The sequence below is a fragment of the Hippopotamus amphibius genome, chromosome 4, assembly GCF_030028045.1.
Source record: "Hippopotamus amphibius kiboko isolate mHipAmp2 chromosome 4, mHipAmp2.hap2, whole genome shotgun sequence".
NCBI lineage: Eukaryota > Metazoa > Chordata > Mammalia > Artiodactyla > Hippopotamidae > Hippopotamus > Hippopotamus amphibius.
This window is the reverse complement of record NC_080189.1, coordinates 127,871,180-127,886,997: the sequence shown is the minus strand read 5'-3', so window position 1 is coordinate 127,886,997 and position 15,818 is coordinate 127,871,180. Positions and strand designations below refer to the sequence as shown.

General features: G+C 38.5%; 1 protein-coding gene across 1 annotated transcript in view; it reads right to left on the bottom strand.

Moving 5' to 3' along the window:
- PRPF18 (pre-mRNA processing factor 18) overlaps window positions 1-7,555 on the bottom strand; it is a 45,471-nt gene extending 37,916 nt beyond the window's left edge. The window contains exon 1 of the mRNA XM_057731245.1: window positions 7,363-7,555. Coding sequence (XP_057587228.1) covers window positions 7,363-7,428 — 66 coding nt within the window. The 5' untranslated portion in view covers window positions 7,429-7,555. The remainder of the gene's footprint in view (window positions 1-7,362) is intronic.
- Between the last annotated feature and the right edge of the window lie 8,263 nt (window positions 7,556-15,818).

Below are 15,818 nucleotides of genomic sequence, written 5' to 3'. Positions count from 1 at the left end.
ACAGCATCCAGGTGTAAACATGGTAAAACTCACGAAGTTATGCACTTTAAATACATGCGGTTTACTGTCTGTCAATTATATCTCAATAAAGCTGCTTAAAAAATAAACAGCACAATATGGAAGCAACCTAAGTGTCCCTTGATGAATGGATAAAGAAGATGTGGTACATATACACAATGAAATACTACTCTGCCATAAGAAAACAAAATTTTGCCATTTGCAGCAACACGGATGGACGTGGAGGGCATTTGCTAAGTGAAACAGAGAAAGACAAATATTGTATGATATCACTTATATGTGGAATCTAAAGAGTACAACAAACTAGTGAATATTTAAAAAAGCAGACTCACAGATATAATAGAGAATAAACTAGTGGTTACCAGTGCAGAGAGGAGAGGGGAAGGGCAATACAGGGTAGAGGAGTAAGAGGTACAAACTATTAGGTATAAAATAAGCTACAAGGATGTACTGTACAACACAGGGAATAGAGCCAATACTTTATAATAACTATAAATGGAATACAGCCTTTGAAAATTATGAATCATATACTGTATACCTGTAACTTATATGATATTATACAGCAACTATACTTCAATTTAAAAAATTAAATTAAATAGAGTGGTAGCATTTATACTGCCTGACGTTACAACTCACCAGAATGAGACAGGAATCAAGACAGTGTGACACTGGTATAAGGATCAACAACCAAATAAGGACACGAGAGCAGAGTATCCAAAACAGAGTCACACTTAAACTGTTACTGATTTTTGATTTTGCCAAAACCATCCAAAGGAGAAAGCAAAATATTCTCAGTAAATAGTGCTGGAAGAAATGGATAATAACATGGGAAACAATAAAAACACCTCTCGGACTTCCTAGGTGGCGCAGTGGTTAAGAATCTGCCTGCTAATGCAGGGGACACAGGTTCGAGCCCTGCCCCAGGAAGATACCACATGCCTAGGAGCAACTAAGCCCGTGCACCACAACTGAGCCTGCGCTCTAGAGCCCAAGAGCCACAACTATTGAGTCCATGTGCCACAACTACTGAAGCTCACGTGCCTAGCACCCGTGCTCTGCAACAAGAGGCCAGCATAATGAGGAGCCCGCGCACAACGAAGAGTAGCCCCCACTCGCCGCAACTAGAGAAAGCCTGTGTGCAGCAACGAAGACCCAACACAACCAATAAAATAAGTTAAAAAAAAAAAAACCTCTCTACCTCACGTAATACAAAAAAATTGATTCAAAAAAATTAATTTTTTTATAAAAGATAAAATCATAAAGCTTTTAGAAGATATAAGAGAATTATCTTACTCTCCTGAGTAAATGCCTAGGAGTGAAATAGCTCAATCACGATGCAGGCCTATGCTTTACTTTTAAGACACTGCCAAATTGTTTTCAAACAGCTTATACTATTTTATATTCCCAGACAGGATACAGTCAACAATAACCATGAAAAATTGATAAGTTGGGTTTTATCAAAATTAAAACCTTTTGCTTTAAGAAAATGAATAGAAAACCCACAGTCTGGAAGAAAATATTCACAAAACACATATCTGATAAAGGACTGGAATCCAAGATATATAAAATATGCAAGCAATTTTAACAGACATTTCACAAAAGATACACAGTCAAAAAATACATGAAAAGTACTTAATATCAATTATCAGAGAAATGCGTTATTAAAACAACCATGAGACACTACAGCACATCCACCAGAAAGGCTGATATTAAAGACTGACAACACAAACTGTTGACACAACGTAGAGATCTGAACCCTTTCACTTTGCTGGTGGAGATGTGACATGGTCCAACCATTTGGAAAAAGGTCTGGTGGATTTCTATAAAACTAAACCCGTAACGTACACCATGACCTAGCAATTCCATTCCCTAGCAATTTCCTAAGGGCAATGAAAACATGAGACTGGCACGAGAGGATCCACAGCATATTTATTCATAATCATTAAACCCTGGAAACAGCCCAGGTGCCCATCATCAGAACAGATTAAAAAAGCGGGCCTATTTGTATAACGGAATACTTCTCAGCAATAAAAGGAATAAACAACTGATACCTGCAACAACATGAATAAAATTCAAAACATTCTGATTAAACAAAGTGGGTGATATAAGAGTACACAGTATGATTCCATTTATGTGACGTTCTAGGACAGGCAAAACCAACTGATGGTGGAAAGAAATCGGTATAGCAGCTTCTTCTGGGGAAGGTAGGGGCTGACTGGAAGGTGGAATGAGGGTAATATTCTGCATCCTGATACAGACTGGGTTACACAGGTGTATGCATTTGTCAAAATTCACTGAATGGTACACATCATTTGTGTATTTCTTCACATGTAAAATTTTGCTGACACACCAAAAAAAGTATAAACACTCAACACTAGTCAATGATATACATGCCAAATTACATTTAGGCAATTATATGATATTACATTTTAGGGGTAAATTGTATCAATGTCTGTAAATCAATTTGAAATGCATAAACATCAGTACGCCGTCTTCATGACCTTGTCTGCAGCTGGAAAACACTTGTGTATGAATTTGCTGTTCCAGAAAAGCCCCCTCACCTTTGGTCATTTCAAGCGGTTTCCCAGCTGTTTATGGTTCATCTGTGACAGGTGAAACAGTAATGACTTAGCTTGTGACTGCCTCTTGTCAAATCGTGGAGAGGCAGCCTCCCACTATCCTAAAATGTTCTGCCTGTTTTACTATTCTGAGGTGAAAGTAGTTTCTGCATTGCTAGATGGATTGATGAATGGGATATACAATGATGGTGAGATGGACAGTTACACAATAAAACAAATATATTAAAATGTTAATTGCAGGCTTAATTGCAAAAACTAGATGGTAGGCATATGGGTGTTTGCGATACAATTCTTTTGAGTTTTCTGTACATTTAAAATTTTTCGGTGGCCTTTCTCACCGTCTGAGATGGCCTACACTGTGCTTCTCTCTAAATAAAGCTCTAAATAAACTTCTTACCTATAAAAAAAATTTTTCACAGTGAAATGCTGAGGGAAAAAAATCTTCTTTGCAGATGTCAAAACATGGTATCAAAATGACAAACTCAGATGCCTTAGAGGACTGGGGCAGGGAGGGTGGGGGGGACTCGAGGGGGGGGCGTCAAGGAAGGGAGGGAATATGGGGATATGTGTATAAAAACAGTTGATTGAACCTGGTGTACCCCCCAAAAAAAAAAAAATAAATAAAAAAAAAAATGACAAACTCTTGGGGACTTCCCTGGCGGTCCAGTGGTTAGGACTTCACCTTCCAATGCAGGGGGTGCAGGGGTCTATCCCTGGTCAGGGAGCTAAGAGCCCACATGTCTCAGGGCCAACAAACCAAAAAACATAAAACAGAAGCAATAATGTAACAAATTCCATAAAGACTTAAAAAAAAAAATGACAAACTCCCTACCACACTGTTCTCTGACTACACACACAAAAGAAAACTGAAAGGTTCGACACTGACCACTAAAGAAAGAGGCATTGGAGAGGATTGCAGAAGACCGCACAAGCAAAGGAAGGAACAAGTGTGAAGAAAGGCAAGTTCAAAGACCCAAATCAATGAAAAGGTTTAGGAGAACTGGAAGAGCTGACTGGTGCTAGGAATTAATGGGCACAGAGATTTTCACCACTCCAGAAATGACTTGTTCTTGAACTTTTTGCCAAAGATTCCTTTAATAATATCATCAACAGGAGGGGAAGAGGGGTCATATATATACGTACAGGCTAAATTTTTTATACTATTTCAAGGAGCTGACGGATACTCTGAAGTCCATCCAAAGGCTCCACTTAAGAATCCCTGTTACAGGTGGTAAATGAAATCCAGAGGTAAATATGAAGGTAATATAAGAGAATTCTCAGTGTGATGAGAAAGTGGCCTAGGCCTGAACTTTAAGGAAAACCAATATTTAAGGGATAAAATGAAATAATAAAGAAAAAAGAAGCCTATAAAGGAGATCAGGAATAAGCAGCCTAAGAAGGGAAAACAGGATGCTGTGGGGTAAGAGATGCCAAGGGAAGAGTGTAGAAAGTGGACCAGTCAAGTGCACATGCTGCTGAGGTTAAGAAAGCATGGAGATCACTGCAGCCCCTGATTAGGAAGGATTCAGTGTAGCTGTGGGGGCAAAGCCAGGTAAAGGAGTAAGTAGTAAATAAAATTTAAGAAGCTTGGCTGTAAAGAAAAAGGACAGTTGTCTTTAAAAAAAAAAAAAAAAAAGGAGGGGGGGTGTGTATGTTTCGCTGCTGCTAGAGACAAGCCAGCAGAGACTGAAGACACAGAAAGAGAGGAGACAAGTGATACTCAGATTCTGACGATGCTAAAAAAAGATGAGAGCTGGGCTCCAACATGTAAGTGGAAGGCGTGACCCTACATATAGCCAATACCTCACCCACTTTAACAGGGAAATTTCTTGCCTAATGGCTTCTCTTTTCTTTATAAAACTGAAAGTAGTTTCCTTGAAGAAAAGGATCAAGCATTACATTTTTAAAAAATCCTCTGTAGTACACTGTAGTACCTTGAATACAGGACATATTCAATAAATATTGGAGAAAAAAACAAAGCTAAAATTCTACACAAAGTCCATCTTCAAAACTGCAACTAATAAAACTGCTGATTAAGCCCTGATGAGCCCTGCAGTAGCCCGGCTTTCCATATAAATGTGGCTTTTACATTAAATGAAGACTCACCTACACCGGGGCACCAAAGCACTGGCATTCTAGAGAGACCACATTTACCTCCAAGTAGTTACACCTGGCAGAGCATTTAGCACAGGTGACAGGAGGCTACTTTAGGAGCTCCTTCAGCTTTAACAAAGGGGCGCTCACAAGTTGAGTATTTACTATCCAACTATCAGACTAACAATAAAAAGCTGCAACACCACACTATCTATAGGATGGATAAAGTCCTGCTGTATATATAGCACAGGGGACTATATTCAATATCCTCTGATAAACCATAATGGAAAAGAATATGAAAAAGAATATATATGTATAACTGAATCACTTTTCTGTAAAAAACCCCAGCAGAAATTAAACACTACATATAAATCGACTACACTTCAATAAATTTAAAAAACAAACAAAAAAGCTGGGAGATCACTCAAAATGACCAATGAGGAGGCGACACTTCTCAAAAAACTCTACAAGAGAAACTGGCTTCCCAGCTACAGAAAGTGTAATGAAAAGGACTCACTGATTATTCATTATCCTCATTTTTTTAAAAATGAAACAGGACGGATTAAAACAGTGAACGGTATGATAGAATCACATGTAGTAAAGGTAAGAAATGTTGCATGAAACTCTTTTCATACACATCAGGTCAAAATATAGATTTCTTACTGTGGCTGAGGCAATGAAAGAAAGTTTGAAAGTTACTGACACTATGATACAGAAAGATAAAGGCTGCAATGAAAATGATTGTCTCCCCAGGCCTAAAGAAGAAAAGGTGTCCAGTTACACATACTGCCCTAGGATATGCAGGGGCACTCATCCACAAGGTGGGGACCTGAGATCCACCCCCACCGGCCACAGGGCCAGGAGAAAATCATGCAGTCCTCAGTCTCAGCTTCACTGTCCATGGAAAGAGCATCTAACTGCCCTATGGACCAAGCAGAGCTGCTGTAAAGCTCAAATGAGAAAGCATGCTATGGTGTTTTCACATATGTTCATTTAATTTTAAGTATCAGTAATTTAATTAGGACTAACCCTATCCAAACTAGTTCTATGTTCATAGGGTGGAGACAAATAAACAGCCTGTCTGTGGTGGTTAAGAGAGCAAGCTTTAGGTTGGGAGAGATGGATTCAAATTCAGGCTCCATCTCTTGTAAGCTGTGAGATTCTGTACATCAATCTAACTTAGCTTCAATTTCCTCACCTATAAATGGGAGTAACTAATTTTATGGACTGCTGTACAAATTAAATGAGCTATCAGATATGAAACACTCTGTGTAAGGCCTTGCAGATTACTATTAACAATATCGGAACTATGACTTGCAGTATTTTAATCCCCATTTCATGTAGGTCCTTTGCTGATCTTAACTGGGAAATCAATCTTACCTTCGGGCCGAGGTTACCTGAGTAATTAAATCAACTATTAAATTACAAAATGATAGACATCCCAGAAAAACAGTTTATATGTGATGACAAGAACAATTATGTAGAATCAATGTTTTTATAATTGATCATTTTTAAAGGTTGGTCTGTTTCTATGACAAAGAACCTGATTATGCAAACACGTGTTGTAAACCCTGAGTGAGCTGAGCTTTTCGTGATTCAATTTTCCCTCTAAAGCACTTTAAATTTCAACACCTAGCTCTTTCAAACACCCACTATGCATTTCAACATCCAAACTAGCTTTTTCAAATACTTCGAAACCACTCATCAAAAGAAAAAGGCCCCGAGTTACGGATGAAAATATCAAGTTACAAATACGGACAAGCTCTCTCCCCTCTTCACCCGCATTTGCTAAGTAATATTCTATTCAATCAGCTCCACTTTGCTGTTTTTAAAGTTTCAACGATTATGAAATCTGCCATCTCCCAAGCTAACAATCCCAACTTATTTACACTACTACATCATAAACATCAATCGCACACTACGTTCAAAGACCTAAGACAGGCTGTTCTCAAAGTGTGGTCCACAAGACCCTGGAGTCCTTAAGACCCTTTGAGAGGGTCCGTGAGGTCAAAACTGTTTTCAGTACTAAGGTATTATTTGCCTGTCCACTCCGTTCCCATTTATACTGAGGGTGAAAAAACAACGGTAAGTCTCCTGAAGGCTTCATAAGAATCAAGACAAAGGCACTAAACTGTACCAGCTGTCGCTGACTCTTCAATGCTAAGTGCTAATGGGGAAGCGGGGGCAGTTTCACTTAACTATCTCCTTGATGAACCAGTAAAATTACTAATTTTATTAAGTCTTGGTTACTAATTTTATTACATCTTGGTCCTCGACCACATCTTTATAATAGCCTGTGTGACAAAACAGGAAGTAAATATAAAGCACAAACCCTTCCTTCCTAAAACGACAGAGGTGAACGACCAGAAAAACTGGGGCACTTCCGAAGAACACCTATGAGAATGGGTGTAAGGGGCGGGGGGGGGGGGGAGGCGATTGCCAAAGTCTCCTGTTTTCCTGCAATTCCCACACTTCCATCTCAAAGGCTCCCAAGTGAGCACCAAGGGCACACGGGTCTAGAGGGGGCCGCTCCGGGGTAGTGGCGGGGCTCTGGCTAAACCCCATCCAGCAAGGACCCTGTCAGTACCGTTCCCCTCCCCCAGCCGCCCCCGACCCACGCAAACACTCAGCTCCTCCGTCGCCAACGTCCCACGACCCCAAGGATCCTCACCACCAACAGGTTCCTGTCCTCTACCAGCTGCCGCTTCCGGAGGATTTCCGATTTCAGAACGTCCATCTTGCTGCCTGGGTTTAAGTTCGAGTTTTCTTTTTCTCTCTCCGGCTCCCTGGACCAAAGCTTCTCACCCAGCCAGCGGCCGCGAACCCCCTACACAGATCCAGCCCAAATACCGGAGGACAACAACAGACGGAGCCGCTTCCGGCGGAAGCTGGGGTGAGCGAGAGGAGAGGAAAGAGCGTTCCAGGGCGCCTATTGTTGACGAAGCTGCTCAGGGTTAACGCCCCCTGGCGCCGCCCTCCGGCTGCGCGCTTGTAGTTTCTATCCATGGAGATATGAACAAACGGACTGAAACACAAGTCTCCCGAACCGATGCTGCATTTTTTAATGTTATATACCTATGTCAAATATACTTCAGTTTTAAAAGGAGAAAAAAGTTACTATACCTGCTTGTACCTGCTAATTCAGTATGCAAAAGCCTCTTAGTAGAACACCTCAATTTTGGTAATTAAGGTCAGATCCTTACTTATTACACGAGTTCATGTCAGGGTTGCTGAAGTTACCTGCTTGTTCAAATTAACGCGCTAGAGTAAGAAAACCCTGAACACTAATACTAGCTTATAAGTATAGAGTAAAAGGTGTTCGTTGCTAGCTTGTGAAACTTCCCGTAAACTTGGGCAACTACATCTATTTAAGTCATTTCAGAAGTAAATTTGTCTCTCCTCCCTGAGGTCTAGATTGCTTATGTATCTTGGTAATAATTGAACATTAACCCCAGCAAACAGAGATAATCTCTTTGGCCATGTGTTCAGCAATCAAGATTTTCAGTGAGATGATTGGAAATGTAATCAGAAATTCCTTTTTTTTTTTTAAGTTCAACCTAAGAAGAAAAATTAAATTGGAGGAAAAATATCAGAGATTTTAATTTTTTAAGACCCTAAAAACTGTTTACAATGCATTTATTTTTGGTTCTATGCCACTGCAGCTGTTTCTAAATTTCTAGTTAAGTCATAACTGAACAATTATTTGACATGTTACTTTTCCCCACTCAGAAAAGGAAAGAAATATTATTCAGTTTAGTCAGTTCATAATGGGTGAGATGGTTTAGCAAAATTAAAGATGATAGAGAATTGTTCATTTTAATTTACAAAGTATTTTTATTGTATACATGTGTGTGTTGGTTATATTTCATCTAAAAAATATCTGACTTTTGCCAGAAATAAATCAATGTAGGAAGTTACTTCACTCTCTGACCTAAGATGCTTTGCTAATTTTTAGGGCTTTTGAAAGCTTTACCAAAAAAAAAAAAAAAAAAAGTCCTTGAACTAACAAACATGGTAACATTCTTATATGGCTTTTTGTTTCTTGAGTCACTTATAATTCAATAGGCGAATAATAATTTATTAGCCTTTTCCTGATTTAGGCTTTAGAAATTATGACACCAAAACCTGAAGGGTTGACACAGGTGATTGTAATAGTAATGGAAGTTTACAGAGAAGGAACAGCTGGCCGGATGGGAGATAATTAGTGTAAACCAGGGAGGATAGTAGCTTCTGCAAACAGGCTCCTTTTAAATTTCAGACTTTCACTGATTTTGATGTTTATGTAAACATGTGCATTAAATCCTGATAAAGGCCTGAAATGGAAGAGTAGGAGAGATGAGTACGTGAACAAGTAAACTGGTGACGAAGATTTTCAGTATAAAAGGAGGAAAAAAAGATGATCAGGTGAGGATTTCCCTGATGGCACAGTGATTAAGAATCCACCTGCCAAAGCAGAGGACACAGCTTTGATCACTGATCCGGGAAGATCCCACATGCCGAGGAGCAACTAAGCCCATGTGGCCACAACTACTGAAGCCCATGCACCTAGAGCCTATTCTCCACAAGAGAAGCCACAGCACTGAGAAGCCCGAGCATCGCAACGAAGACTCAACACAAGTCAAAAAAAAAGAAAAAGAAAAAGATGGCCAGGCGAGCTTAGAAACACTCAAGAGAACCAGTCAATCCCAACCCTAAGGACTCATATTCATTTTTAAAATATGTATCCCCTTCCATCACAACAGTTATTTAAAAAGTGAAATATTGGAAACAATCCAAATGTCATAAATGGGGGAGTGGTTAAAGTCATAGTTCATAGATACAACTGGATAGCATGTTCAAAAAATATTCAGTGACATGAGAATGCTTATGACAATATTAAATAAAAAAAGTAGGATAACGAAACTAGAAATATAGCATATGGTCTCCATTTGGTAAGAAAAGCATATAAACCTAGAAAAATGATTGGAAGGAAACATATCCAAATATCAGGTTGCTACCTGTCAGTGGAGCTCCTGGTGATTCTTCTTTATACTATAACTGTACAAATTCCATAATTTGGGGGAAAAAACCCAGAGAGCAGTCATTTTCTGTTTTATTTAATTATTATCGAAATTCTTTATAAAAAGCCAATATTACTACTTTGGAAATTATGTATGATAAATTTTAAATAATGCCAGTAAAAGGAAACAAAGGATCAGACAAAAAAAAAAGAGAATTTTTTTAACCTTCATACTTAGCCAATCAATATTTAAATATCTTCTATGAGCTCTGTACTACATTAAGTTCTGTGGCCTAAATCAAATACAATACATAGTCCCTACCCTTGAGGATATTACTAGCTAAAAGTTAAATTATATAAGATAAATACAATTTAGTAGCATGTATGGGGCTATTTTAAAAGTATTCACAGAAACTAAAAGAAAAAATAATAAAAATCAAGATGTGTATGATTGAGGAGATTATTCTTCTGCTGAAGTAACCCATCCTGAGAGATTATCTGTCTTTTCTGGAGAATGGAGGAAATACCAGGTTTAATCAGGATGATCTGGGTTTGTTTTGTTGCTGTCCTAAAGGATAGAATGTAACTTCTTTTTTGAAAGCTATATAATCTCATACTGGGAGTTCCACGGCGGTCCAGTACTTTGGACACAGGAATTTCACTGCCGTGGCCCCAGGTTCAATCCCTGGTCAGGGAACTAAGATCCTGCAAGCCACATGGTGCAGCAAAAAAAAAAAAAAAAAAAAAAATTAATTTCATAGACTGGCCCTCCATCTTCGACATGCCTCAAAGTAACCCAGAGGAATTTTTGAAACTCAGACTGTGGGTCCTGATACCCCAGAATGTCTCATTCAAAAGGTTGATGGGGGAGCCCAAGAATTTGCCTTTTGAACAAGTTCCCAAGTGAGGCAGCTGGATTCGGGGACCACACTTTGAGAACCGCTGACCTAATATATCATTTTGGAATCTCAGGGGGCACGGGAGGAGTCAGAACCTCGGTCTGCAGGAAGTCCGGATGAACAGGATGGGGGAGGAAGCTGTGTCAGTGTCCACAGCACTGTTATGTGGCCTCTCAGGGCACCCACCCACTTACAGTGGTGCTTCTAGAAATCTCCTAAATAGAAGGGGCAGGCTCCCTTTGGATACAGCCACATTCACAGGCCTGCTTCGTGTGGTCACACCGTGGGCTGGTACCTGACCTCATCTGGGCCAGAGTCTGCGCCCTAGACAATTGGCATTGGAATTGAGTCAGTCTTTGCAAGTGCAGGTGTGAATTGGAGAGTGCTGAAAACCAGTGGCATGCTGGAGCCAGACCAGGCCATTCTGACCTGCAAGAGCCCACTGCTCAATTTTTAACAATTTTGGAGTCTGCTGTTAAGCACAGCCATGATTAAAAGTTAAATGTTTATTTACAATTAAATATGTTATAAACAACGGTAACAAATACATGGAACCTATTACTTACTAATTGCTGCATTTTACTATTATTTACACTCTTGGAGTTAGTTATGAGTGAGGCATCGTTGTGGTAAAATTATTATATAATGTTGAGTTAACTGCATGTCTTTCCCTGATGCCACACGTGAGGACCTCATGCTGGTAGCTTGAAATCAGCCATAATGGGAGTATTTACACCACAGAAATTGGCAAATGCTACCAATCTGGACTTCATTTATTGTTTTGTTGATTGTCTAAGCTTTAAAAAGTTATGGGGAAAATGTTAAAAATGTTAATAAATGTTTCTCAACCTTGGGCCAGATAATTCTTTTTTGGAGGAGAAATGTCGATAACACTACCTGATAGATGTGGGTAACACCCCTTCTATAGTTATGACAACCAGAAATGTCTCTGGACACTGCCAAATGTCCCCTGACAGGCAAAATCCCTCTCCAGTTGAGAACCACTGATACAGATGAAATTTAAAGCATCATGTCTGTAGCCGTTACACAGTAAAGAGGACAAAGATTTGAGCAGATATTCTTCCAGAATTTGAAAACTATTGTGTGATTCAACAAAGAAGTCTCTCACATCACTGACAAACAACTGAAGTTCTGACATGCATCTTTGTTTCACTTTTGTTTTATTCATTAATTTAAGCAAAAATACCCACCAGTCTTCATGTCAGAGCTGGACACATTCATCAATTATAACCACAGGTTGGCTGGGAACACAAGAGTTCTACAAAAATCAATGAAAGGATTCTGTGAGAATCAATTGGCTATATGGAATTTACAATAAAGAGTATAGTATCATTCATTACTGCCTATAAATTGTCCTCCATGTCCTTTTCATCAGTAAAAATTATACGCATATCTGTGTATACTTCTTTTCCTCCAGTGGGCCAGTTTTTACACATTTACAAGAACAGCACTGGCTATTACCCACCTCACGTGTGGGCTTTGCTAAACTATTCAGCAAAGAAAGTTGGAATATCAAGAAAAAAAGTAAAACAGATTTGCAAGAAGAATCATGACTGACAGACGATGGAGAGTAATCCCCGAAGCCCCTGGATTTCCAGTTCTCTACTCTGGTTCTTCCTGGAGTCTAGCTTCCACCTCCATACCAAAAACACTACTGAATTTACCTCTTTAAGATATACTTTTTTCACAGTTTAATGCTTCTGAATTCGGGATGCATTTTACAACTAATGTCTTTGCAGTGAGTGCTGTGGTGTTCCGCCCACTCTGTATGGGGCAAGGCACCCATTCCCCATCTGCCAGGAACTGGGGGCACACAGCTGCCTCCCTCACTGGGCACAGACTCAGGCTGCAGGGACCTGCCCCAGCCAAGGTTACAGCCCCTCCCAGAGGGGCGCCCACCACCAGTGACTGACTGGAGATTCCAAAGCCCAGATCCACTGTCTCAGCTTAGGGCAACTCTAAAGGGTCTCCCAGGTCCCCAACGACCACAGGAGATCTCAGTTGCAACTTCTTCACAATCCAGCTTCTCCTGCCAAATCTTGCCTTCCTGACTTCCTTACAAATGCATCTCCAAGAGCAGTCTCTAGGAAGCCACAAACACATGCCTGCAAAGAAAAGAAATGCTTTGACCGGTAGACACAGGTATTGTGGTTCAGTTGTTAGGAGACTATTAAATTGGCGTGCTAGTTTTTACATCAGCCATTTTTGTAAATACAGTTAGCCAGTTACTCCAGAGCTGGTGACACTAGGAAAATTGAATTTAAGGATGCTAAAAGGTGAGAAGCAGAGATTGGATCCTGGTAGGTTTGTAAACATCAATGACCCTGGTTGAGAGACCAGCAGACAGTCCCCACTGACATCTCTTTCTTGTGGACTTTCCCAGTGATCAAATGAGGGGGACAGACCATATACCACATCAGTCCCCTTTCCTTCTGCCTTGACACTTCTGGTCTACTCTGTTCATCCCTTCTGTTCTCTTTGTCCCACAGCTTTTATACCGTTTTATTAGCAGGGTATGTAAAATGAATGAAACAAAGAGTGAGCCCAGTGCCATGTGCAACAACATGGATGGACCTAAAGGGTATTATGCTTAATGAAATAAGACAGAGAAAGACAAACTCTGTATGTTTCCACTTACATGTGGAATCTGAAAAATAAAACGAATGAATAAACAAAACAGAAACAGACTCACAGATATAGAAAACAAACCAGTGGAGACAGGGAAGAAGGGAGGGGCAAGTTAGGGGAAGGGGATTAACAGGTACAAACTAAAAGATATAAAATAAAAAAAGTTACAAGGATATATTGTACAGCACAGGGAATATAGCCAATATTTTATAGTAACTTTAAATGGAGTATGATCTGTACAATCACTATGAATCACGCTGCTGTACACCTGATACTAACATATTATTATAAAACAATTACACTTCAATTTTTAAAAATAAATAATTGCTTAAGATTTTTAAAATAATTAAAAGAGTGAGTCAGGAAAAAAAAATCAAGGTTAGAAACAAGAATGGAAAAATAACCAAGGATACAAAAAGCGTTAAAGGAAGTATGAGAAATCCCACCTGCCACTCAATGGAAGTAAATTTGAAAACCCAAAATGTGTGAGTGATTTCCTAACAGAAATTTAAGCTACCAAAATTGTTCAACAAGGGGTAGAAAACTGAAATAAGCAATAATAGCAGCAAGACAGGTGGTTGTAGATCCCCCATTTTAAAAGGCCCAAGATTCAGATGTTTTCAACACTGAGATCCACATAATCTTTAAAGTATGGATAACTCAAACTTTCTGGGCTCAGGACCTCTTTCTATTCATAAAAATTCTTAGAAATTTCAGAAAGTCTTTGTTTATGTGCATTACAACTATCAATATTTATCATACTAAAAATTAAAACAAAAACTTAAATTATTAATTCATTTTAAAATAACAATAACAAACACATTACAACTTAATACAAATAATATATTTTTGTGGAAACATGATGTTTTCAAAAAATTTAGGCAGAAGAGTGGTATTCATTTATATTATTGCAAATCTATTTAATGTCTAGCCTAAATAAAAGAAATTCAGATTCTCACATCTGCTTCTGCATTTAATCTGTTGTAATATGTTATTTTGTTTAAAGTATGTGAAAAAGGGACTTCCATGGCAGTCCAGTGGTTAGGACTCTGCACTTCCACTACAGGGGGCACGGGTTCAATTCCTGGTCTGGATACTAAGATCCCACAAGCCTTGAGGTGTGGCCAAAAAAAAAAAAGTTTAAAGTATGTGAAGAAAATCTAGCTTCACAGGGCTATGTAGTTGGAAAAGAGCAATATCTTAAATCAGATAATTGTGGCATTCTTCTTTGATACTATACCCAAATGCGACAAATGGTAGTTTTCTAAAAGTTAGTTTCAGTATGGAATATGAAACCATATCAATAAACTTTTCTTACTCCGCTACATTAAAATCCATCAGTCTATCTTGAACTTTATTAATTTTTAAAATTTTTATTGGAGTATAGTTGATTTACAATGGTTATGTTAGTTTCAGGTCTATCTTGAACTTTAAATGTATCTTTTCCTTGTGCATGATTTTATAACATGATACATTGGCCATTTGGAAAATATTCATTCACAGATTTATGCAGGTCTTCCAAACATTGACACACTATATTACATAATATTTTTAAAATCACATTTATTAATATCCCCCCCACATCTCCTTAGAAAAGCCTGTTATCATTGGTGGGAATGTAAATTGGTGCAGCCACTATGGAACAGTATGGAGGTTCCTCAAAAAACTAAAATAAAGTTGCCATATGATCCAGCAATCCCACTCCTGGGCATATATCCAGACAAAACCACAATTTGAAAAGATATATGCACCCATATGTTCATAGCAGCACTATTCAGAATAGCCAAGACATAGAAACAACCTAAACTTCCATCAACAGATGAATGGATAAAGAAGATGTGGTATAGATATAGATATAGACATAGTCATAGACATAGATTTATATATATGTGTGTGTATACACACACACACACACACAATGGAATACTACTCAGCCATTAAGAAGAATGAAATAATGCCATTTGCAGCACCATGGATGGACCTAGAGGTTATCTAAGTGAAATAAGTCAGAAAAATAAAGAAAAATACAATATGATATCACATATGTGGAATCTAAAATACAACACAAATGAACATATCCATGAAACAGAAACAGACTCACAGATATAGCGAACAGATTTGTGATTGCCAAGGGCTGGAGGAGGGAAGGATTGGGAGTTTGGGATTAGTAGATGCAAACTATTATACATAGGATGGATAAACAACAAGGTCTTACCGTAAAGCACAGGGAACTATATTCAATACCCTGTGATAAACCATAATGGAAAAGAATATGAAAAAGAATATATATATATGTATAACTAAGTCACTTTGCTGTACGACAGAAATTAACACAACATTGTAAACCAACTATACTTTAATAAAAAACACTTTAAAGCCTTTTAATTATAGGGAAGATATTAAGCTCATGGTGGCAGATACAATTTGCTAATTATAAAATGCTAGTTTTTACTGAAATCTCATATTTTATTGCTAGCAACAAACGTTGTCAGTTGTTTTGTTTAAGTGACAGGCTCACTTTGTTCATTTGCAAGAAAATGTCTCCCAAATACCCAAGTCTGAATAACTATATTATGTCTA